Raw genomic sequence first — 26,340 nt, 5'->3', positions numbered from 1 at the left:
TCATAATAAGTTGCGTAGTTCCGATTATTTCCTTTAGACAAAACGCATTCATACCCATCACGTAGTTAATTATTGGTCATCTCGCCTTCATGTAATAAGAACAACAACATAGCCGAGATCGAAAAACAACATAGTCGAGAACCAAGTTTAAAAGGTCACATGATTGCATTATGGCGAGCGGTGGTCAAGTAAAAACTGACTTTCACCAAAAAATCGCTAATCACAGAAAACCTGAGCTGTTGAATAAGTTAGAAGGTCATGACGCAAATGTAACTGGTGCAAGACTTATACCTGGCGAAGACGGTGTAATCAGCGTTAGTAGTGACAGGTAAAATAAACTTTTTCAGTTACGTAAGTAGTGTTGTTCAACAGCTGATTTTCCTAAGATTAACACCAAGTCTATCACAAGTTTCCTACAAACAGTACAAAGGCTTGGGAAAATACAGAGAAACATTGAATGTGTTGTGATAAAGTTTCTATTGCTGCTGATTCTAAAATTCCAACTATTAACCGTATGTTATATGAATAACTTTTATTAGTAACTTAAGTCAACTTTCCTTGCTTAGGCCACAATACCTGAAACACTCTGCTTCATATTACTGTTTTCAATGATTTGAGTGGAAATTTTAAAAGAATTAGTCCCATTTAAGCTTGTCATTTAATGAAATATTGCATAAATATCCATGGATAAATAATCTTTATCAACTACAAGGACTTTGGCAAAAGTTTGCTATCTGTCTCATCATTTTGTTGTTGTTTCATAAAGTTATGTCGTATATTATAACAGTAATGGTAATTTTGGTGCCAGAAAAAAAACAAAATTCTAGTTGCATAGGTTTGATCAGCAATAGTTCTAGTTATTTCCTTGCGTCCAATACAAAAGCTCATGTTTCGTGCTACTTTTAATCTCAATTTTTATTCACTCTTGCATGTTTACTTGAATTTTATTTTGTATCAAATTTCACTAATTTTATTTACGGTGTAGCATCATGATTTATAGACTCTCACTATGATTGCTTATGTGTAGAGAAAATTTTTCTGTGCTCTAATGTGATACACAATTTCATAAGCAAACCTTTCATAAGAATACACTATCTATTTTCTTTCATTGATTTATGCAATTTGTATCACAGATTTTTTGTAAATAACAAAACAAATTTTTCCTGAAGGTTGTTTTGTATACACACTCTTCTAAAGATCTTTTTAGCATTTCAGGACAATCACTTAGACCAGAAACTTAGAAAGGAGATATTACTTCAGAGTAGGGCTTTTATTATTTTTAATTCATCGTCTTTGTAGCACTGCCAATATAGCCAATAGTGTCTGCTGTTGAATAGTTTAGTGATGAGTTGTGCTGACTTTATCTAAAACAGTACACTAATAGCAATAATTATAGCCTACATTTTATGGATTCACTTATTTATCGTTGTGCTGGTTATAACCAGGCCTACCTCTGGATATAAATATGAAGTTCAAAATTTTTGTTTGCCTATTTGTCTTCTCTCTCCAACTTCAATGGTTTGAATTGCATTGTTAGGAAGACTCAAGCAGTTGCGGTGTCTCTATGATACCTGAGGAGAAGAAAAATGCTCCACACCTATAACAGTGTTGCGCATGAAAACATCAATTCAACTATATGCTTGGTTTTGGTGGCAGTATTACATAGCACATCATAATCAGTGGTTGTACTAGCATGTGTATTCACTGCACGCATATATCCCCCTTTCATAAAACATTCATTCATCCACCTTTCGTATTAAAACAATAAATCAAAGATTTATTTGAGCGTTTAAAAAGCTTGAACAATGCGTCAATTAGTTGCTCTTGTGAACAATTTTTTGTATTACTTTGAAGAACGTAATAAACAGCTATGCGAATCTATATAATGATCATTAATTTTTTGCTCCTATTTCTAGCATCTGTTACTTATCATGACACTTCATCTTAAAAGACATCTAGGCAATCATTCGCTCATTAGATATGCTAATTAACAGACATACTTTCTGAGTAGTCAGAATAGAAGTGCTGCAGAATGAATTAGATATTCAAAACAATGCAGATTTTAGTAGTAATAATACTAACAGTGTGTTACTAGTAGGCATCAAGTCTCACAGTAGGTAATACGAAGGGTGTGGCTTAAGGGTGTCAATGGCAACCACTTGTCTTGAGTTGTCATCATTCAACAGATGAGCTGCATTAAGATTTCCACACTTATAGTAAACTTATAGTAAGATATCATTTAAATCAAAGAAGGTCATCAGTATATCTTAAGTATTCTAGACTCTGCCACAGAAAACTGTTAAAATGGCAGGACAGTTATTACGTATTATTGTCTAAGAAGAATGAATAATTCTATGTAATAAAGCTACCCAACATCTTGCCGATTGGAGATATCGTTTTGGTTGCCACAGCCAACTGCATATGGGTTTTTATCTTGCTTTGTCAAGGAAAAATATTTTTTTTAAATGTCTGTAACGCATTCGCTGCGTTTAAATGCTTTTAATGGGTTCAAAGTTGCTTCCACACCGAGTTGTGGAAACGGTAAAATTGAACATTCAATGTAGCTTCGCTAAATTTCTGCGAAGGCATTCGTTGGGATGCATCGTGAATCTTAGAAAGATCTATAGTGTAATTTCAAATCATTGAAATAGTAGGGTGTAAATTCGTCTGCGGCAGGTACCTTCAAACCATATTCAAAGCATGGAGACAGTGATTGTCTCATTAGTTTGTTCATTAGTTTTGCTTGGATCCTTCCATATTAATACTATTCTCAGCATTCTTTCAAAGAAAATTTATTCCAGTTCTGTTACTTTAGATGTATAATTAGATGCGGCTAATGAAAAACTATAATATATCTTTTGCAGAACATTAAGAGTATGGTTGAAGAGGGATTCTGGCCAATACTGGCCAAGTGTATGCCATCAGCTGCCAGGTTAGCCCTTGAATTAATACATTAGCAGCCTAAAGGATATTTGACACTTGGTGATTTTGTATGCTAAAATATAATATGTAAACAGTTAGTTACAGGTCTTGGTAATTGCTTTTATGAAAATCACAAACATCCCTAAACGAATCCCTAAAAATCCTGATGCGGACCCTACCCAAACAAGAAACACTACTCTCCCTGTATACCTTCTTACTTAGAAAACCCTACTCGCAGCCTATTCAAAAGGGATAGAAAGAAACCTACCTTGCCTCAAAAACAACCATCAATGCTGCAATTACTGCTCCGACCATTCATAGTAACCCGTTGAGTCACCACTCCTTGCTATAAAACTCAGTAATTTCTAAATGAACAAAGCGTATTAAGTAGATAATAAATAACTAGCGGAGTACCCGGTGTTGCACGAGTATTAAACATCAGCCTATAAACAGTGACAGGTAAGGTAGCTGCCTGCCACTTGCCATCAGTCTGGCACATTGACAATGGCTAATGTGAATTAGTTAGTAACCTATTGCTAGACTTACTAATAAGAATCGTGAGAGCAAGCGTAAAATGATGTTGCGCCGTAACTGAAAGCGGTATGTATATTTTCACCCATATAGCGGCATATATCGCCCAACGAATCCATCAATCTTGCGCAGTTCAATGGTTTAGCATATCATCTGGGGAATGGGAGGTTGCGAGATCAAATCCGCGATACATATTTTTCATTCCAAGATTTTAATAACTATAGCTGGACACACGGAATCACCAACAAACTTTGACATTGCTATATAGATGAGATGTACGTTTTTAAGACCACCATTTTATTGGAAAATGCAAAAACAATCACCAACTTCGGCAATATTTTTGTTATTTACATCCCAGTCAATATTCTAGATTGCTGTTTTAATATGTACTAGATGAATGCCCTGTGCTGCGCGGGTAATAAAAAACAGCTTATAAACATTACATTACCTACATCACCTTACCAACTACATTACCTGTACACTACATTACCTGCAACTGTTTATAAGCTGTTTTTATTACTCGGGCAATGCTGGGTACTCGGCCAAATAAAGTTAAATTTATAGTTTTTTAGTAACCCGAGTCATCCTTCATTGTTAGGTGGAAGAAATTTGCTGCTATCAATTAACCAATAGTAGACCATTAAACAGTTATTGAACCAATAGGAGGTTTCTATACTATTAATTGGCCAATAGGAGATCATTACGCTGTTGACTGACCAATAGTAAACCACTAAATAGTCAATCAACCATTGTGAGTTTATTACACTGTCAATTGGTCAAACGAGAGATTGCTACACTGTCAATTGACCAGTAAAAATTCGAAATATTTTATCTTTGCTTTTTCTCGAGTAGTTTTTCTCCTTTTTTATTTCAGTAAAGAAGCTCATGTTAGCCGAGTGATCCATAATTTGATGTACAGTACATGGTCTGTGCTAGGCTGTTTTTCTTAGATATTGACCACAATAGTGTGTCATGCCTTGCGTTTGAATGAAACCTGATTGGTTGTTTTACTACCTGGTCTTGCGTCATTATAACTTTGGTTCAGTGTATTAAGTTGGTTTTTGGTTGGGTTTCGGAAATATAAGCACAGAAACGATGGTGACTGCTAAGTTGCTAACAGCACATAAACCAAGTATTGGTTAAATTTTGTTTCATAATGAATTTTGTAAAGTAAATCCATATAACCAGCAAATGATTAGAGCATACTAGTAAGTTGTGTGCAACTGGTATTTTTATGTTCAATATATATTGGACTGCGAACGCTGTATTTCTAAATCGCTTAGGGTAAACAGAATAAGAAGGTCATTTGTAAACTTTGTGATGCTAGGCCATGTTAGTGCGTTTTGCGTATTTGTGTTTATTCATTGAAACTTTCCGATTTTCTTTCAAATGAGTTAGAATGGATGCTACTAAGAACAAGGGACCTGACAATGATTAGGCTGTGCGATTACTTATGGAATGGTTTTGCTTTGTTAGTTAAACTTGTGTAGTTTTCTTTTGGTAGTTTAAATCTATGTATATATAAATCTCAAAGTCTGTCATTCGGTATTTCCAGCTTTACCTGATTAGCATCTAGTAAATAAGAATCCGTGTCGCAGAAGATTTGATCACAGAGCCTCCCGTTCACCATAAAGTAACCCATTGAGCTCCGCGAGATGCAGTGGATTCATTGGGTGGTATAAATCGTTATCTAGTTTAAAATACACATAGCACTTTGCGTTACGCGCAACGTCACTAAAGCTTGCCCTCAAGCTCTTATTACTAATTTTTTCAATAGGGATACTAGCTTACTCAAATTAGCCATTGGCGATGTTCTATGCTAATGGCAAGTGACAGGCACTGTTTATAAGCTGTTATTTAATATCTGTGCAACGACGAACATTCCGCTAGTAATTCATATTACAAGTCATATCAATTGACCAGTAGTAGACCACTAAACAGACAATGAACCAATAGGAGATTATTACACTGTCAATTGGTCAAATGGGAGATCGCTTGGGACTGCCAGTGTACCAATTACCAAATTAAAATGTTTTATATAGGTGAAATAAATTATTGCTTTTATTTCTGCATTTGATTATGTAGTGATGAGTTATGTGTATTGCTCAGTTCTACATACCGTCATGTATTTTGCATGTAGTGGAGGCATCATCCGTAGACTACAGTGCCATGACTGGACGAATATTTGTCGGTCTCTATGATGGTAGAATACAGGTAAGCAATAGATCTATGTTAGCTATTTCATAGAGTTAACTGTGCTAAAGCCAAGGAGACATCTGTACTGCTAGACCTTTCAGAGCAATACTAAGTGATAACGTAACGTCTAGCTTTAGGGCCTTCTTCAGAAACCGTTGTTTAAGTTTCCTTTACCTTCCGGAACCTTCCAGGAACGTTCTCTCCTTGTGTCTTCAAGCTAACTGCTTGAACAATTGAAAATTCCAATGTTTATTGTTCACCTATTTAAACTCTTGGTGAGGCTCATTGTTCTAAAATATAGTCAAAAAAGAGACAACTCAAGCAGGAAATTGTTTATATTTGTCTGCTGAAAATAATATTATTAAATGAATTTATATTTCAGCCTTACTTGCAGTGTAATCAGACTAGTATCAGCATACATGTCTTGCTTGATGAGAATGTACCTTTCTTTTTATGGCTGTGTTGACAATACCCAATCAGGAACTAGTAGTTCTTGTCATCTATCAACTCATAGACATGGATTGCAGGTGATTAATCTCTAGATATTAGTACTTGAGGTAAAAAAAACCACAGCTACTTCCTGTTCGTATTCGGAGGGGAGGAATTTTATTTAGTTTTGCTACTAGAGATAACTCTATAATGTACATTTATTGAAAATACCGCCAAAACATTGACTAAAGCCACATTTCTGTGGTTAAATCAAGCAGGCATCTTCCAGCAAACAACATAAAGATATGAGCAAATGTTTGGCTTGATACATCAAGCTATTTCAAGCAGAAAACTTTTTGAATTTTGAAGTTGTTGAAAGTGAAATTGATGAGGTCGGTGACAATTACAAACGAAATGTAAAAGAATACTAAAAATTATAAATAATTTATAAGCTAAACTATTTAAAACTTTGCCTATTTTGAGTTATATTAGATATCAAATAGCATATCTGTATGACCACCTCTATCTCTAAATGTGAGCATCTCCACGCTCGTGCTTATATACCAAGGTACAGAAATACAAAAGAAATCTTTTGATTATCATTTTGTTTGTTAAGTTTTTAAATTTAGTATTTTACATTATTGTATATACTCATGTGCTTCAATGCTATGTAAACTACATGAAACGTCATATTCTTTTAGCTGTTGAACAAATTTAGCGAAAAAGAATGTTCGTTTATAAGAATATTTGATTCAGCATGCAACAGGTTCAACTTACAAACCAGATCTTGGAATGAATTAACTTTGTTCATTTGAATGCTTGTCTTCGTATTCTACCAAACCATCTGTAACTTGTAGGCAGTTAAATACATTTTAAACTCTGTATAATCCAGTTCTTATCTCAACACTTTACTACTTGGTTGTTTTATAGGAATTTGATCTGGCCGAAGACTATAACAATGCCCAATATAGACAGACATACATCGGTCAGTAAAACTCCCATTTGTTTACTGTATGTCAGATCAAGAAATATGTTTAGATTTTGTTTATTTCAGATACCGTCACTGAACAACATATATGTGATAGCTGTGTCTGTAGGTGCCATCAATCGCATGATTATTCCATATTTGCCTGAGATTATTGAGGGTATTTCAGTAGCAGAGACAGATTCATGTGTTAGTTATTTAACTGACTGAGTTTGTGGTTTGTAATTCTGTTAGTTCTAGAGTAAGTGCTTTAGGCTCTTCCTTTTGATCAGCCAAATAGACGAGTGTTTTTTTCTGAACTCATCAAGTTTTTTTGTTTTCTAGGCCACTAGAGCAACCTCGGTTTATTGGCCAACTGACCTGCAAATAACAGGCTGGGGGTTCAATTCCCTAAAAGGCCACTTGTCGTGTCAGGAATGACATCCAACTGTTAATTCCTCTCTCCAACTGGGCATGTTTCCAGTCGTTGAGATTCTTTGGCTACTGTTTTCCGACATGTTCAGCCTAGATCGTAGAACCATTGTTAGTGCAATATGTGACAGGTCATATCATGTTCAATACAAATGAGGTCACATCACAAAATTGTTTTTAGTCCTGTGTAATAGAGAAATTTCTCAGCTTTTCTAAACTGTTTTCGGAATTGATATCGAAGCTATATATTTCTCAAACCCCTAACAGTTGAGATTGAAATCGTGTCCGTCTTTTTTTGCTCATTCGAGCCGAAATCTGGAAAGTTTGAGCTGATTATAACAAACCAGTTCAAGCAGTTTATGATTCAATTGTGGGACTAGGTGACTGGTCTAAAGTGTCTGAGCTACAAACAACTGGTTGGCAGTTGCATTCTTGAACAGACCACAAGGAGTCGTAAAAAAAGTGCCAAATTAAGAATTTTCCTCTGTCCAAAAGTAGGGATAACCGCAGTTTCTTTTTTTATTTGGCAGCATCTGAGACTGATGGCAGCATCATTGCTGCTGCCATCAGTCTCCGATGCCTCAACAGACTGTCTTTCTTGGCCAGTGCAAGGCGAACATGGCACGTTTTTATGTTTAGATTGCTAAATTTATTTCTTCAGTATTGCTGGCCATGACATGATTGCTTAAACTAAGTTGACTCACGAGGCTAGCGATTTAGCTAGATTATGCTGAATCTTACACTCTGATAGTTTAGATATTGTGAAAAACATTTATTAGTGTTTTATTTCAAGTTTATCATTCCCATTAATAAATTATTGTCGACAATTTTATGTAGACAATACTGTTTAATAGCACCGGTAATGTTGATAAACCAACTATGGTTCCATCTTGTTAGAATTCCAAAGATCCAAATTGTAATCTGTTCCGAGGCTAGAAATGGTTTTTTAATGAATTTTGCATTATTTAACACTTTTTATTGTTTCATGCAATAGACTGTATATTAGGAAAACATATTATAAATAAAGTGCAATAAATTTCTCATAAATTCAGTACCAACATATTAGGCTAAGCTGGAGATGTATTACTGTATCCATAGCAACTCGAACCCCAGCCTCATTTCTATGTAGATTTTCATGTGAATCAGAAGTCTTAGAATTAGCTCATGCTTTTATTCAAATAAAATATATTCTGTCACAAATTTTAGGAGAAAATACATTCCAATCATTTTTTATTTTCACCAATTGTTACATGAAAACCTTAAAGTATCAAAGCTTATGACGATCTATTTGTAGTGGGCAGCTGTATTCATACATGTTGAGTGCCACTTTGCCTTGAGTTGGATTCTGTTTTTGATTAGCACTCTGTTGTCACATTGTAGCCCACTCTGACAGAGTAACAGCCATCCAGTTCAGTGTAACGTGCGAGTGGGTGCTTAGTACATCACTGGATAAATATCTACAGTGGCACTGTTCTGAGAGTGGTAAACGGTTGGGTGCTCACAAGCTCTCTGCACAAGCACTCTGCCTTGTGTATCCTTTCACCCCCTCTTACCTACTTCTCTCTACTAGAGGCATTAGTAATTCTTTCATCTGTTTATATAAAATTCAGCAAAAATACCAATCTTCAGCCAAAATACTAAAAAAGATTTTCAGTATTTTTTTTGGAGTCGTCATTCTTAAGACACTTTCGTAGTAGCAAGGGATATCAAAAAGTTGAAACCAATGCGAGTTTTTTTAGCATTGTGGTTGTTATTTATAACATTGTTTTCTACAGAGCACTCAAAAATTCAAATCTGCTGCCAAAAACTAGAAACATTTTTAGTAATTGTTTTGAAACCGTCAAACTTCAAATGCTTGTGTGGTATTAATGAATATCAAAAAGTTGCATACGATGCAAGTTTTTTTAGCATTTTTGTTGCTATTTATAACATTTTTGTTTAAAAAAACACTCCAAAAATTCCAATCTGCAGCCAAAAATTAAAAAAATGTTTTTTATTAATTATATGGAGTTGTCCCACTAGAAACACGTGTGGTTTTAAGGGATATAAGCACAATCAAAAAGGTGAATACGTTGCAAGATTTTTAACACACCTCATTTTTGTTTTTATTCAAACAGTGGTACATATTTGTTGTTGCTAAACATTTTGGCAGGTGTCATGGTTGGTGTATGTCGATGCTTTAGTGTAGTAACTAAATGGTGGTTTTTGGGCATCTACATTTTTATCTACTGAAAAATTGCTTGCTGAAAAGAACCCAATAGAAAGAGTTCACTAGATAGATATTTAGTAAAACAGTATATTGTGCCTATACAGAGCAGTCCGTGGCCTGCGTATATACAATATGACCAGGTGTAGACAACTACTAAAGGTAAACTGGAGGTGGCTAATTTTAGTAAAGTATTAAAAGCAAATTAGAGAGCAGCTGTTGCCTGCTGGTTTAGAACACCTGACCTGCAAACAACAAGTTGAGGGTTCAAATTCCTAAAAAAGGTCACTGGTGATGACAGGAATTACATCCAAAATTAAATTGCTTTTCACAACTGAGCATGTCTCAAGTTGTAGAGGTTTCCTCGCCACTGGGCTCAGACATATTCAGTCAAGATCATACATAGCGCAACTGTTTGTGCAACTTTGCTCTTAGAAAACATACACAGCATCTATTGCCGTAAGCTAGGCAGACTTTATGCATGACCTTCGAAGGATTGCTTCCACGCGTGCCTTTTGGAAATATGTATGTTGCTGAGAACCCGATCTCTCCCGAGTATTCTATGCTTTGTTTTTCGTGTCTCACATACAATATATATTATTAATAGTATACTTTGATGAAATGATTATACCATATAATTACTATCAAAAACATATATTTCACCTTTGTCGCAACATTAAAAGAAATTTAAAAAGCCTGCACATTTTTGTGATCATTTCAGTTAAATATAACCTCCATTTTAGATGTACAGATATTTTTTATTATTGAACTTCCATGTACATTTCCTCCATCGCTGTGCTGGTGCTGCTACAATATTTTGGTCATAACTGAATTGAGAAAGTTTTTTATTTTATTTGATGCGCTTTCCTTAGCCATAGTATAGATTTGATGAAGCATCAAAGACAGTGTTTGTTGGCAGCTCAGCCGGAGAGATTAGTGTCTTAAAGTTAGAAAATACCGAATGTAAATACGTTTCATCTCTCAAAGGTCATATGGGTAAGCATACAGTATTCACTATGATTAAAGGTCATATGGGTAAGCATACGGTACTCACTATGATTAAAGGTCATATGGGTAAGCATACAGTATTCACTATGATTAAAGGTCATATGAGTAAGCATACAGTACTCACTATGATTAAAGGTCATATGAGTAAGCATACAGTACTCACTATGATTAAAGGTCATATGGGTAAGCATACAGTACTCACTATGATTAAAGGTCATATGGGTAAGCATACAGTATTCACTATGATTAAAGGTCATATGGGTAAGCATACAGTATTCACTATGATTAAATCTCATATGGGTAAGCATACAGTACTCACTATGATTAAAGGTCATGTGGGTAAGCATACAGTACTCACTATGATTAAAGGTCATATGGGTAAGCATACAGTACTCACGAGGATGAACCTATGAATCAAGGTAATTTTAACAACTAAGCAATAACCTTCTAACTGTATTTATAAACATAAACAGAAGTGACATCATTTTAGTTGTAAGTTATGTAAGTTAACATTTTTTTAATACCTGATTAATATTAGTTTATTCATTGTGTGGTTTTAATTCTACTATGTTAAAGCTATGTTAAGACTGTGTTAAAGCTATGTTAAAACTGTGTTAAACTTGTATCAACTTCAGCAATATTCTATAGCTAGTAAATTCGTAAATGGAGTAAGTTGAAATCACCTTAATGCCTGAGTTTGCTTATTTTTTATGAAATTTATCTCCACTTGGTTAAATCATTATCAAATCTAAAGGCAGCATGATTTTGCCATTAGGCTGCTTGAACTATTCACCTATTGTTAAGGGTAGAGTTGATCAGGTGGCTACATTGGCTATATTTATATATACTGCCGTATTCTTGAGAGTATCTAGTTCTTTTTGGTCTCAACGTACCTCGCTGATCCTCTGTTATATTATAGATCTGTTTCTAGTCATACAACTTGTTTACGGCAGGTGCTGTATACTATAATGGAATAAACAATATTTTAAAGATATGATATACCGAAGAACAATTTGTTCTTTGTATGCACCCTTTGGAATAAGAGTTGCTAGTAACTTAGGAGGCATATACGATACTAGTTACTTCGGAGGCATATATGATACTAATAACTTAGGAGGGATATACGATACTAGTAACTTAGGAGGCATATATGATACTAGTAACTTAGGAGGCATATACAATACTAGTAACTTAGGAGGCATATATGATACTAGTAACTTAGGAGGCATATATGATACTAGTAACTTAGGAGGCATATATGATACTAGCAACTTAGGAGGCATATACGATACTATTAACTTAGGAGGGATATATGATACTAGTAGCTTAGGAGGCATATATGATACTAATAACTTAGGAGGCATATATGATACTAGTAACTTATAAGGGATATACGATACTAGTAACTTAGGAGGCATATATGATACTAATAACTTAGGAGGGATATATGATACTAGTAACTTAGGAGGCATATATGATACTAGTAAGTTAGGAGGCATATATGATACTAGTAACTTAGAATGCATATACAATACTAAGTAACTCTTTGGCTTATTTTGACAGTTTGTCTATCAGCTTTTCAAAGAAATGAAGTAAACACGCTCCATCAGGGTTTGATGATTCCTTCTAATAGAGTAACTCTTGTCTATAATTGGGTCCACAGGGCAATTTGTTGTAATAACAGTCAACACTCACAGACAAGCGCTATCAGTTCTGTGGTATATACTATTACATTCTATTTATTGAGTCATTGATAAATTTAATGAGGCTAAAATTATGTCATATTGAAAGATTACAATGTCTATAAAGTTAGTGGAAGCTTTGATTTGACACGAAAAGAGATGGAAATAGTCATCGAAGATGACTATTTCCATCCCATCAAAGATGATATTAGTAAAGAATGCTAGAAGTTTGTTTCTAATACCTTAGGGGGTGTCTAGTAATTTAATACCACCAATATGCAATGAGTAACTCAAATCTGTTTGCAGGGAGTATCCAATCATTGGCATGGGATGTGCAGAACGCGATGTTATTCTCAGGAAGTTTTGATGAGAGCATAATAGCCTGGGATATAGGAGGGAATAAGGGGACGGCGTACGATCTCAATGGACATCAGTAAGTACATTTATAATCCTCAGTTGAAGCAGTATTGTTGCATTTAGGCAGTTTATTAGGTAAATTGATGTCATTGCTGCTGAAGCAGGTCAAACTACTACTACATGTGATATCTTCAGGGCGTATACTACTTCAGCCTTTAAATTGTTTAGAGAATCAGCCCTGTGATGTCAGCAAGGTTGTCCGAGGTTGATCAGCAATTTATATATATAAATCTCAATGTTTATCATTCATCTGTCCATTCATCGCAATAGCTTTTGAAACGCAAAAACCACATCATACTGGAATTCAACTCTGAACCTCCAGATCTGCAGACTGACGAAGTAATCTAATACTACGCTGTCTTGCCATATTATGGTATAGTAGGGCACATATTTATGCAGCGCTCGGGAAAATGCTATTGGCCAGCTTGAAGTTACACGCAACGTCATTAATGTCATTACACATAATGTAAAGCTGACTTCACGGCTATTATTATAGAAAAGATTTAGACTAGCTTAAGTTACAAGCTCACAAGGTAAGTTACTCAAATTCATTGGGTAATTATTCTATTACTCGCACAATGCCGGGCATTCATCTAGTCGTTTCTATAAAAAGCGCCGTGTCCGTCCATCCGTTCGAAACCGTTCATTAAAAAAAAGTTGCCTCATACATGAATCAAAATCGATTATTCTGTTTGGCATCCAGCCATACTACAACTGCAGCACCCGACCATCATGCTGCTTTGCGTAATATTTATGCACATAATTATTACACATGAGGATCTCTAATGTCGCAAGGGAGAGTACTAGTTCCAATAAATAATAGTATGAGATGTCCATCTATTTCAAGCTCTGTTAGGGGTTGGGAAAAACAATTGCAACATGCAGGTATCGAACTTGCAACATTCGGCTTGATAGATCTACACCACCACCTGCACCAATCGACCGCCTGCTGGCACTTTTAAATAATTGTGTACATACTTATTCTCCGCGCTTTGTTGGGACGCGTGACGATCTCTTATGGCACACGTGACGATCTCTCACGGCACATGTGATGATCTCCTATTACACACTAGACTGCCAGGGTAGTTAAAATAAAACATAAACCTTTATCTGAGTGCATACTACAAGCATAAAAGCTCTGCCTAAAATGTAAATATTGTCTATAGTTAGTAATCGTGTAATCTAAAAGTTTACAGAAAGTTGTCGGAGTGTGTTCATACTCTGGCAGTGGTTTGAAAATGTGATTTTTCAAGTCAAAACAAGCTCCTATACCAATTGTCAAGCTACCCGTTCACCCCTGGGCTTTATTATGTGAGTTGATTTTACTTTTTGTTTCAACCAATAAAATTAGTTTAAAAACACTAAAATTGACTTTCAAAATACTTGAGAGCCATTGTAGGTGTGAAGGGTAATAGTCTGTAATAAATAAGGCAGGTGTAATCGCTGGGAAAGCATCGGGATTGGCTATTTGTCAAATTGACATTGACGAATTATTTAGATGGGTTGTTTATGATTATTATAGCTGCAATCAGCATGACTCACAGTTGGCCATTTACTGATGTTTGAAGGCTTTAACAATACAGTAATACTTCAACTTACGAGTGCTCCAACGTACGAGAAACTTGAGATACGAGCCAGCTTTAAAGCAAGTTTTAGCACTAACATACGAGCCATGTTTGAGATACGAGCACTTGAGTCAGTTGCCAAGTATGCCGGAGGTGTTTTATGAGAACAGCATCACTCTGTATTTTTCAACTGCTCAGGTTATACTGTTGTACCGTGTTTTTGGGCACGATTTTCTGTGCAGAATTATGTGAATTAAACGTACTGTGCGTAGACCAAAAGTTTGCCAGTAAAATGAAAGATAATACAAAGAAAAAGCAAATGATAACAATTGATATTAAATGGAAAAATATTGAAAAATATGCGAAATGTGTATGCGTGATTGAGCTAGCTCGGCAATATGACAGAAATACAGAAATTCATAATTATCAAACAGAAGGATTATATTCAGGGCATTTAGTTCGCAAAAGGATTAACCATAGTTTCTAAACGGTGCCGCGATCTTCACGATCGCTGATGGCATTGGACAAACAATTGGCCGGTGACAGCGTAACTGAAACGATGCTATGTGAAAAGGCCGGCGCTATTTATCCAAACTGTTTAATAGACATTCGGACAAGCTGGCTAGTGGTCGTGCATTAACCATTTGTGACGACACCTGTGTTCGTCCTAATCACATGTTGCAAGAGCGACAAAGGCAAACGACCTTAGTTAGGTTTATCTTAAAACGGCCGGCTAGTCGTGAAAGCGAAAAAAAAGGAAAAATTTCTCGCTAACCAGCGAGAAACTTCAAACTATGAACACCGAAGAAATTTTAATTACGTTTAGTTGAAAATGAAAGTTTGCTTTTAGGTTTGCTTCTAAGTTTGTCTTTTAACACTTTGATAAAATCCAAATTTATCAAAGTCAAATGTTGTAACGAAGGATAACTTATATCTCCCTCCCTAGCAAATGCGAGTGTTAACTGCTATTGTATGTATTTAATTTTACATTTTAATTAATCACATTTTCTTGCATTATTTTTTATTTGTTGCTTTTTGAAAGCATGTAGTACGTAAGGACAATAACCAACATGTTCTTTCTGTTACAATATCTTGTTTTGAGTGTTTTATTTGCTTTTTTAGAGTATGGAAACCAATCAATATATATTTAATTGTTCTATATATAAATAAATTGCACCAACATGCGAGTAAATTGACATACGAGCTCAGTCTCGGAACGTATTAAGCTCGTAAGTTGAAGTATGACTGTAATTCAATTCAACTCTCATCAAAAAATTAACAATTCAGTTACCAATTCTTTTGCATCATAAATCATATAAGAATTGATTCATTTCAGTATTTAAGTGAAATGACTTTAATTCAATTCTCAATTCTTTGGCTATCTTAACTTCAATGGATCGGTTTAATTCAATCCATTTGTGAGTTGAGTCCTAAGGCTTGCTCGAGCAAATGTGTTAACTATTTACCTATTTTATCTATCCTACCATTTGTGTAAGAGAAATGAGCAATTGAAAAATGCCATCTTTGTAGTGATAAGGTGCAGGCCCTCTGCTACGCCCCTATTTCCAAATCCCTCTTCTCAGCTGCTAATGATTCTAGCCTTATGCTCTGGGACTTCACGGCGGAAAGGAAAGAGGTTAGTTCGACTCTTATTCAGCTGATGACAAGGTCGTATTTTAGAGCAAGCACTTGTTGATACTAGTCCAGCCTTTGTATGAAGGGAACGCGGAGATGTCAAGGAGATTTGAAATTACAAATTTGCCAGGAAATCCGTCTTGATAAAAATTTAAAGGAAGTCAACTGGACTCCTTATTTGTCACCCCAATGTTACAGATTAACTCGTCATGAAAAATTATAAGAATACATTTGTATAAATATGTAATACAATATAAAATATCATACAGAAAAAGTGCAATTACAGTCAAACATGGATAACTCAAACTTCACGGGACCGAGTGAAAGTGTTTGAGTTATCAGAGCGTTTAAGTTATCAGAGCACTGTCATAAGCCCATGTATTTATTAGTAGATACATGTACATATACAAACTATAATATAAATCAAAAGCATGAATGGCTTGCTTTAAATAAAATGCTTCTATTGTAAAGTTTAGAAAAATTTTATCAGAAAGTATAGAGATTTTTCTATCCCTTGAGATTTGTTTGTTGTTTTATGCGATGTGACCGCCAGGACGTTTCCAGATTAAAATTGGCAAAACTTGATCGTCGTGGAAACACTCAGAAAAAAATCCATCTTTTTCTTCTGAGCGTTTTAACAGGAATGAATTTTGCCAATTTTAATCTTAAAACATCGTGGCAGTCGCATCACCTAAAACTACAAACAAATCTTAGCTGACAGAAAAATATCCAAATTTTCGGATAATTTTTAAAACTTCACACGAGTAAACATTTACGACCAATCCAAAAAAGCATGCTTCACATCTGAGTAGTTGTTTCATTTAAAAAACCTATCGAGTGTAGTCTGTGAAAAGGTGTGTTATCCTTATATATCCACATGTAATCACTCTTACAATATGCATTTTGCATGTTGTGTTGATCTTTATTAAATTTTTATCGCTAATACTTTTTAACGTTTTTAGTTTGGCCGTAACTTAGCTGACGTGTTAGCGACCCCATTAATCAGGTTTTATACGGTCTCCTAATCGGTTCCATTATACGGTACGGGGGAAATATATGTACACTATATACCTATAGGGAGCACTTTACTCGCTAGAAAGGCAGAGTAGTCGTAGGTCCGCGATTAATGTAAATTCCTTCGGATTAAAACAAACCAAAGTTTGTTTTAAGTTTGTTCCTTCGGCAAAAAACTGCTTGAGTTAACCGTGTTAAGTTCGAGTTATCTAAAGCAATTTATTACTGCGTAGGAACGGACCAAAGAATCCGTTCGAGTTAACAATGTGTTCAAAATATCCATGGCCGAGTTATCCATGTTTGACTGTATTTCTAACATTCTATTGTGAGTCTATATAGGCTCTAGGCTCCGCCTTTTAGCAGATATTTAGGCTCCGCCCTTTAGCAGATATTTAGGCTCCGCCCTTTAGCAAGCATCTAGGCTCCGCCCTTTAGCAGGTATCGAGTCATTCGTTTCATGATTCATGTCTGTCTTGACTTGGCTTCGTGAGCTCACCAGGCAACCAGCCAACTGGCTCCCACCGCATTGAAAGATTAATCTTAATACGCAAAATAATATCAGCATTTTGACTGCAAAAATTACATTTTTATTGTCAAAAATAAATACATATATGATAAAATAAATTTATTTGAGGATTGGCTAAGGGTGGGTATCAATAAAAGACCACTAAATACAAAAACTATGGTTTGTTAATAATATATTATATGTTGCACTCAAACTAAATGAGCAAGTTCCTACAGCCTGCATCAATAGCTTATTATAATTGCTGTCACCATATTTACATATGTTAGGACCACAGGGTATGTTTGTGACAGACAACAAATACACATGAACAGCTTGTATGTTCATTATTAATACTACAGGCATTTAGCATTTAGGTATCTTGTTGATAGGCAGGCTTTTGCTAATATTCTGAGTCTGTTTATTCAGAAGTGTTAAGGAATTGAACCACAGGCTATTACTATTGCTGCATATTATTGTTTTTCTGACTTCATGGTCTTAGCTCCTTTTTGAGAAGGGGAGTAATGTTATAATTCTGCGATTTGCATATCAGTCTATTGTCTATTGTTCTTTCTCTATTTGTTAGAGTCCAAAGTGGGCGACCAGCGACAGCTGTATGAAATGTGATAAACCATTTTTCTGGAATGTAAAACAAATGTGGAATGAGAAAGTAATAGGGCACAGACAGGTAGGTGCCGCTTATTCTACACTCTTTCCTTTGCTTTACTGGTTATGCTGTAGTTATTGGGCACTGCTATATCTATTATAGTAGCCCTCCTGTTCTTCTTGTCTAACATTACAATATCTGACTGGTTTGCCAGGACATGCTTGCCAGTCCGGATGAAGAAGTTGTAGAGGAGTTTAGCACCCTTGTACTTATTACCAGTATTGCAGTTTAATGAGGCCATATATAGTACTAATTAATCTATATATATATATATATATATATATATATATATATATATATATATATATATATATATATATATATATACACAGCGAAACATGGATAACTCAAACTTCACGGGACCGAGTGAAAGTGTTTGAGTTATCAGAGCGTTCGAGTTATCAGAGCACAGTCACAAGTGAATGTATTTATCAGTAGATACATATACAAACTACATGTATATATAAACTAAAGTATAGGTTGTTTGTTTTAAGTTAAAGGGCATCTGATGTAGAGTTTTAAAGTATCTATCAGAAAGTATAGATATTTTTATACACTTGAGATTTGTGTGTTGTTTTAGGTGATGTAACTGCCAGAACTTTTTCAGATAAAAATTGGCAAAACCTAATCGCGGTTAAAACGCTCAAAAGACATTTTTTCTTCTGAGTGTTTTACTCGAGATCAATTTTGCCAATTTTAATCTTAAAACGTCTTGTCAGTCACATCACCTAAAACTGCAAACAAATCTCAGCCCAATAGAAAAATATCTATTCTTTCTGATAATTTTTAAAACTGGACATAAGTGAACATTTATGACCAATGCAAATAAGCATGCTTTACATCTGATCAGTTGTTTCATTTAAAAAACTTTTCGAGTGTAGTCTGTGACAAGGTATTTTTTTGACAAAGATCAACAGTGTGACTTATTGTAGAAATAGATTTTAAACAGTTATTATAGTCCTTAAAAACTTGTTAGCCTTTTCTAACAAAATTGGCCCATCGATAGGTACGCCTTCACTACGCACTTGTCTAAACCAAGTCAATAATACACCATCCAAATCATCGTGCGACGTTGAACGATCTCTTAGCCTTGATGAATTTTGGTCACATAACGATCTTATTTTTTCTTTTTGTTTAATCCATGTTGACACTGTACTTTTTGGAAGATTTTCTCTTTTTGATAATGCTGATAGCTTTTGTCCTGCTTCGATTTCCTCGAGTACTTTAAGTTTGTCAGAAGGTTTCCACGCTTTTCTTTGCTTGTGTGATGCCATCGTAAAGCGGATGTCTGTTGTAGCGGACGCCAAGCCACGAGCCTATTTGTGACATTTTATCTTTATGTATCTGCATATAATCACTGTTACAATATGTATTTTGCATGTTGTGTCTATCTTTATTAAATTTTTATCGCTAATACCTTCTAACGTTTATAGCTTGGCCGTAAATAAGCGAACGTCTTAGCGACCCTATTAATCATTTTTATACGATTTCTTTTTCGGTTCCATTATACGGTACGGGGAAATTATATGTACACTATACGCGTATAAAAAGCGCTTTCGTTAAGAAAGCAGAGTAGTCTTAGCTCTGCGACTAGTGGAAACTCCTTGGAAATAAATTGAACGGAAACCACGTTTGTGAATTCGGCGAAAAACTGTTCGAGTTAACGGTGCCGAGGTCGAGTTATATAAAGCCATTTATCATTGCATGGGAACGGACCAAGCAAATCCATTCGAGTTAACCATGTGTTCGATATATCCGAGGGCGAGTTATCCATGTTTCACTGTATATATATATATATACATACATATTTCTCAAAATTTGTCTGTGTTTGTGTATGGCCAGCTATAGCTATTAAAGTCTTAGTATGAAGAATCCATAACGCAGAAGATTTGATCTCGGACCTTCCCATTCACCAGTCCAATCTCTTACCAATCAAGCCACACCAGGTTGATGGATTCATTAAGCGATGTATGTCTGTTTGTTATATGGATGCAAATACGCTACCGCTCTCCGTTACGGCACAACATCATGAAGAGTGGTAGCGCAATTTTATGTGTGTTCATTCGTGAGAGCAAGTCGTTAGCTCTTATTGGTAAGCTTACACATATTAGCCATTGGCAATATGCCAGGCTAATAGCAAGTGGCAGGCAACTACATTGCCTGCCACTGTTTATAAGCTATTTTTAATACCCGTGCAACGCGGGGCATAAGCTATTTTTAATACCCGTGCAACGCGGGGCATTCGGCTAGTAATAATATATAATAATGTTAATAAGTACATAAACTTGCTGCCAGAATGAAGAGTTTTGAGAGTTACTATCGACTGCTTGAACTAACAAAGTTTCATCCTTAGAAATGAGTGCTTTGTAGAAGATGTCAACTGTGTTTGTATCATCACTTGATAGAAGATGTCAACTGTGTTTGTATCATCACTGGATAGAAAATGTCAACTGTGTTTGTATCATCACTTGATAGAAGATGTCAACTGTGTTTGAAGCATCACTTGATAGAAGATGTCAACTGTGTTTGTAGCATTATTTGACAGAAGATGCCAACTGTGTTTGTAGTATCCCATGATAGCAGATGTCAACTGTGTTTGTAGCATCACTGCAGGAAATGTGGGTCTGCAGTCTGTGATGAAGACAGCAAACAAAAATCTGCGTATCCTCCAATGGGTTTCGAATATCCTGTAAGAATGTGTGATGATTGCATGGAGAGCATATTTCCTGAGGAGTGAGTATTGAAGTTGTCTAGTCTTGCGTTCATAGACAAAAGAGCTGATAACTCTCAATCTAGACTAACATACGTGTACCGTAAAACCTCTAATTGAATGCCATGATGCTCTATTTTTCAACCCTTCTTTTATAGTGGCGGTCAATTGCAAGTGGCGTTGTGTTTTTAAACACTTCATCAGAATTTTCGGAAGATAAATTTAACCCTTTTACGAGCGAAATGAATGTCGCCTATATTTTGCAAAGCGACATTAACCTTTTGGATGTAACAAGTTTTCTAACTTACCTTCAACTTGTCATAGATCTCTAAATATATATGCATTGAGTAGCTGATACATGTCTCAACCAGTTGATATGTATTGCTTGCAATTAACCTGCGATGGTCTTATAGCCTGTATTGCTATTTGTTGGAGCTTTCAAGTTTTTTATTTCATTCTAAATTTGAGATTATAGCAGTTGGTTATTAATGATCAAGGTCATTTTATAAAAGAGACTGTTTCTTGCAGGTTAGCACCACTATCAATGACGTATGATGCCAAACACAAAGGTACAGGTTTGGATGTGGATGAGCAGAGAAAACGACTCCTCACTGTTGGCTCAGATCGGATTATAAAGGTGTGTCATTTGGTTGGTGAACCTTTGTTTGGGTCTGGCCTGGCAGCATAGGTGTGGCCCGGCAGCATAGGTGTGGCCTTACAGTTTGGGTTTGGCCTGGCAGCATAGGTGTGGCCTTACAGTGTAGGTATGGCCTTCCAGCATAGATATGGCCTTGCATTGTAGGTGTGACCTGGCAGAATAGATGTGGCCTTGCAGTATGGGTGTGACTTCACGACATAGGCATGACCTTACAATGTTAGCGCAGACCTAGTTGAAACCTGTGTGCCTCTCATATGATATTTATCATGCACAGTCGTTGAAGATTAAGTTGTCTGGACTACTTAATAATATATATTAGTGTTTCCTGTTCTGTCTATGACTTTGAATGACTATTACTACCTCTTAACGACCTATATCTATTACTACCTATATCTATTACTATCTATATCTATTACTATCTATATCTATTACTATCTATATATATTACTATCTATATCTATTACTATCTATATCTGTTACTATCTATATCTGTTACTATCTATATCTGTTACTATCTATATCTGTTACTATCTATAACTATTACTATCTATATCTATAACTATTACTATCTATAACAATTACTATCTATAACAATTACTATCTATAACTATTACTATCTATAACTATTACTATCTATAACTATTACTATCTATATATATTACTATCTATAACCATTACTCTCTATATCCATTACTATCTATAACAATTACTATCTATAACTATCACTATCTATATCTGTTACTATTTATATCTGTTACTATCTATATCTGTTACTATCTATATCTGTTACTATCTATATCTGTTACTATCTATATCTGTTACTATCTATATCTGTTACTATCTATAACTATTACTATCTATATCTATAACTATTACTATCTATAACAATTACTATCTATAACCATTACTCTCTATATCTATTACTCTCTATATCTGTTACTCTCTATATCTAATTACTATCTATAACGATTACTATTTATAACTATTACTATCTATAACTATTACTATGTATAACTATTACTATGTATAACTATCTCTATGTATAACTATCTCTATGTATAACTATCTCTATGTATAACTATCTATATCTATAACTATCTATATATATAACTATCTATATATATATAACTATCTATATATATAACTATCTATAACTATTACTATCTATAACTATTACTATGTATAACTATTACTATCTATAGCTATTACTATCTATAACTATTACTATCTATAGCTATACTATCCATAACTATTACTATCTATAACTATTACTATGTATAACTATTACTATCTATAACTACTACTATCTATAGCTATTACTATCTATAACTATTACTATCTATAACTATTACTATCTATAACTATTACTATCTATAACTATTACTATCTATAACTATTACTATCTATAACTATTACTATCTATAACTATTTCTATCTATAACTATTACTATGTATAACTATTACTATCTATAACTATTACTATCTATAACTATTACTATCTATAACTATTACTATCTATAACTATTACTGTCACATTCAATGACTCACCTTGTCTTGCAGGTCTGGAGTATTGAATCACTGTTGGCGTAGTGACAAACGCACGCACCTGTTAGACTAGAGTAGTTATATTGATAGCCAGGGATGGCTCTAAAGACCGGCAATGATGCAACAGATATCGTCTAGCAATGATACAAGAGATATCATCTAGCGAATTCAGCGAGAGACTGAAACTATCCATTTGTATTTCTTTGCCTTCACTTTTCTTCATGCATTTATCTTCTTTTCTTACGCGCTCTGAGTCAGAGATATTACCTGTATCTAACCGACAGTAGTTGATAGCGCATGCTATATATTTACTTTACAGCTATTTGTGCAAGATAGATATTTTATAGCATCACAATTACTAGTTCATCTTTCTTACAGCGCTAGAGCTGCAATAATAATAATAATAATGGAGGATATAATCTTTCACCTCGCATTCTGATTGTCGTGACCTTCATGCCGTACATCATAACTAGATAAACATGTAAATATGGTGTCTGTCAGATTTGGTCAAATAGTTTATGGGGGGAGGGGGGTATTTTACTTTCGTGTTTAAAGTCGGTGTCGTGTTTAAAGTCATGACTGTCAGCAGAACTGACAAACGTGTTAAGAACGCTAAACTGGTCTTAGTAAGCAGAAAGGAGACCACCAGAAGTTGCCTATTGTTGGAGTTGTTGCCTATTGTTGGAGTTGTTGCCTATTGTTGAAGTATGCCTGTTTAGAATTCCAACATTCGATGTCAAATTATCTTAGTATTTAAGCCTGAAGGTTGTACTCGCCTGATGGTGACAAACACATTTTATTGCCTTGTCTTAAAGCTTTGGTTTATACATTTTGAAAAGTTTTTCGAATTTTAGGTATTAATTTCTATTATTATCCTCACAAATATACTGCTATCTTTAGCTTAGATAAATTACATGGATTAATTTACAACTTGTACGAAATAAAATAAACTTGACAGATTCCTCTATCTGCTTTTCAAGTGTGCACTGCAACTGCAAACCTCCCTAAATATTCACCTTACCATTGTCTAAGACATGAATGGGTAGAAGAGTAACAGAGTGACCAAGAGATAAACCCATGACTGAGGAAAAGGATGGAATATTTGTTTGCTGCTTTAGACTAGGTTCTGTTCAAGTCTATGTTGATAACAGCGTCCAATGCTTGCAAGCTCTTGACATAGTCATCCTTAGGCTTCCTAATCTTCTAATAATCTTCCTAATCTATTCAGTGTGTTGGTTTTTTGTTTCAAAGAAGCACTCATGGCGAGCATAGATACTATTATTCAACAATAATCATTTAATAGTGTTTATGGATGATACGGGTGGTTTAATGATAATACAGGTAGTTTAATGATAATGCAGGTGGGCTAATGATAATACAGGTGGGTTAATGATAATACAGTGCACCCTCGAGATACGAATACCCTGATATACGATTTTTTCACCTTACGAAGTCAAATATTGTGATATCTTCACCTCGCTATACGAATTTTATTTCACCATACGAATTTGAAAAAAGTTTTGCCCGAGTTAAAATTTGGCCGTCGGTGTGCTCATAACACACGTCGAAATAAAAAAGACCCCGAAAGTTTGCCGAAAACATTCTTAGAACGTTTAGAAGAGACACGATGATCGACTTCTCTCATGTCCGCATGGAAAATTTCGTGTAAAATACACAAGCGAGAGCAAATATTCATTTGTAGCGTTATTATAGCTTTTACTATAAACTTTCAAGTCAGCATACGTATATAACTACAACTATCTACATTTAATTCGTTATTTATGGAATCTGAGACCGATACAAACGTTACAAAACGACGGAAAAATGATTTCTATGTCAACAAAGTTGGATGTCGTAAATAAGAAGGGACACGTATTATTAACATTGTCAAGGAATGTGATCGCAACCAATCAGCATTTGCAATTATTATTAAAACAAGAACTCCTTTAAAGCAAGCACAAGAAAGAGCTTCCGACTGAAGATTTGAATGAGCTATATAAACTGATGGTAGGTTTAACTCACCGATGCTTGTAAATTTGTATTTGTAGAATTGTAGTTACTCATATTAATGCGGATGCCATGGCCATGGTCTTGTTGAATGATACTTTACTTGACTCGCTGATATAGTCTCTAATAAAATGTGTATATTTATAATCTCTAAGTCAACATCCCGTCACTTTTGAAGTGTGTTATTACACATAATGTTTGTGGTTATGTGTGCAGATCGTGTAGATGATGGTCTGCGCGTGATAATATAATGTTCGGTAGTTGTGATAATAGATTGAAGAAATCCATCCTTCATATCTGGTTAAATGCGGTTAATATAAATGATTGTCGTTGTGCGATTTACTGTACATAATCGCTCAGATAGGACGGCTTCTTGATTAGTCGTCCAGACCTAGCGATCCTTGGCGTATCTTGTTCGGGTACGATACTCTGTTTCACTCTCTTCTTTCCTTGTGGGTGATTGCTTGCTTGTCTTTCAGGTGGCGCATTCTGTTTAGGAGAGGGTGTCTCCTCTGGTACTGCTTGTATAGCCACTCGATTTCTCCGGATGATATGTCCACCCTCATTCTGCAGTAAGTACGATCAATCGGATAGGGGTTCTAGTACCGATGCCGGTTTCCATTTCTGGGCTCAGTCATTCACTGTCCGGATTAGTACCGACTGACCATGTTTTAGAGGACCTAGGTCGTGACTTCTTTTCTTGTAGCTTGTGGCTATCCGCCGTTGCCGGATGTCTCTTGCTTGTGCCATTTCCTCTCCTGACTGTATCTTGGGCCTGTAACTCTCTTCGGGTTGCACTAGCAGGGTCCTCAACTTTCTCGAGTATAATCGTTCGCTGGGACTACAGAAGTCTCTGTTGGGAGATGCTCTCCACTCCAGCAATGCCTTCCAAGGATTTGCCGCTGTCTTGCATAAGTGCTTGACTATCTTGACTGCCGACTCTGCCTTTCCATTGCTTTGGGCGTGCGTCGGTGATGAAGTGGTGTGTTTAAATTGCCAGTCTTCAGCAAACCTTTTAAATTCGTTGCTCGCATAATATGGAGCATTGTCACTCTGTATCCAGATGGGAATGCCGTGCCTGGCAAAGATTGCTTTGCACGCCTGTATGACTGTTTCGGCTGTCTCATCTTCCAATTTGGCCACCTCGATGTAGTCTGACATATAATCCACCACAACTAAATGTGGCTTTCCTTGGTGATATAGTATGTCTGTCCCCACTTTAGCAAGCGGTGTCACCGAAACTTCATGCA

The 26,340-nt window shown here is 35.4% G+C and overlaps 1 protein-coding gene across 1 annotated transcript; it reads left to right on the top strand.

Moving 5' to 3' along the window:
- Positions 1–147: 147 nt before the first annotated feature.
- LOC137401450 (WD repeat and FYVE domain-containing protein 2-like) lies at positions 148–24,043 on the top strand. Its single transcript, XM_068087797.1, has 12 exons — positions 148–328; positions 2,865–2,932; positions 5,594–5,667; positions 7,009–7,063; positions 8,855–9,005; positions 10,564–10,676; positions 12,677–12,803; positions 15,883–15,988; positions 18,090–18,191; positions 20,773–20,903; positions 21,409–21,517; positions 23,099–24,043. The coding sequence occupies exons 1-12, from the start codon at positions 171–173 to the stop codon at positions 23,126–23,128; spliced, it is 1,224 nt and encodes a 407-aa protein (XP_067943898.1). The 5' UTR covers positions 148–170; the 3' UTR covers positions 23,129–24,043.
- The last annotated feature ends 2,297 nt before the right edge of the window (positions 24,044–26,340 follow it).

The sequence above is a fragment of the Watersipora subatra genome, chromosome 8 (assembly GCF_963576615.1).
Source record: "Watersipora subatra chromosome 8, tzWatSuba1.1, whole genome shotgun sequence".
NCBI classification, from domain to species: Eukaryota; Metazoa; Bryozoa; class Gymnolaemata; order Cheilostomatida; family Watersiporidae; genus Watersipora; species Watersipora subatra.
This window is presented reverse-complemented; position numbering and strand designations above follow the sequence as displayed.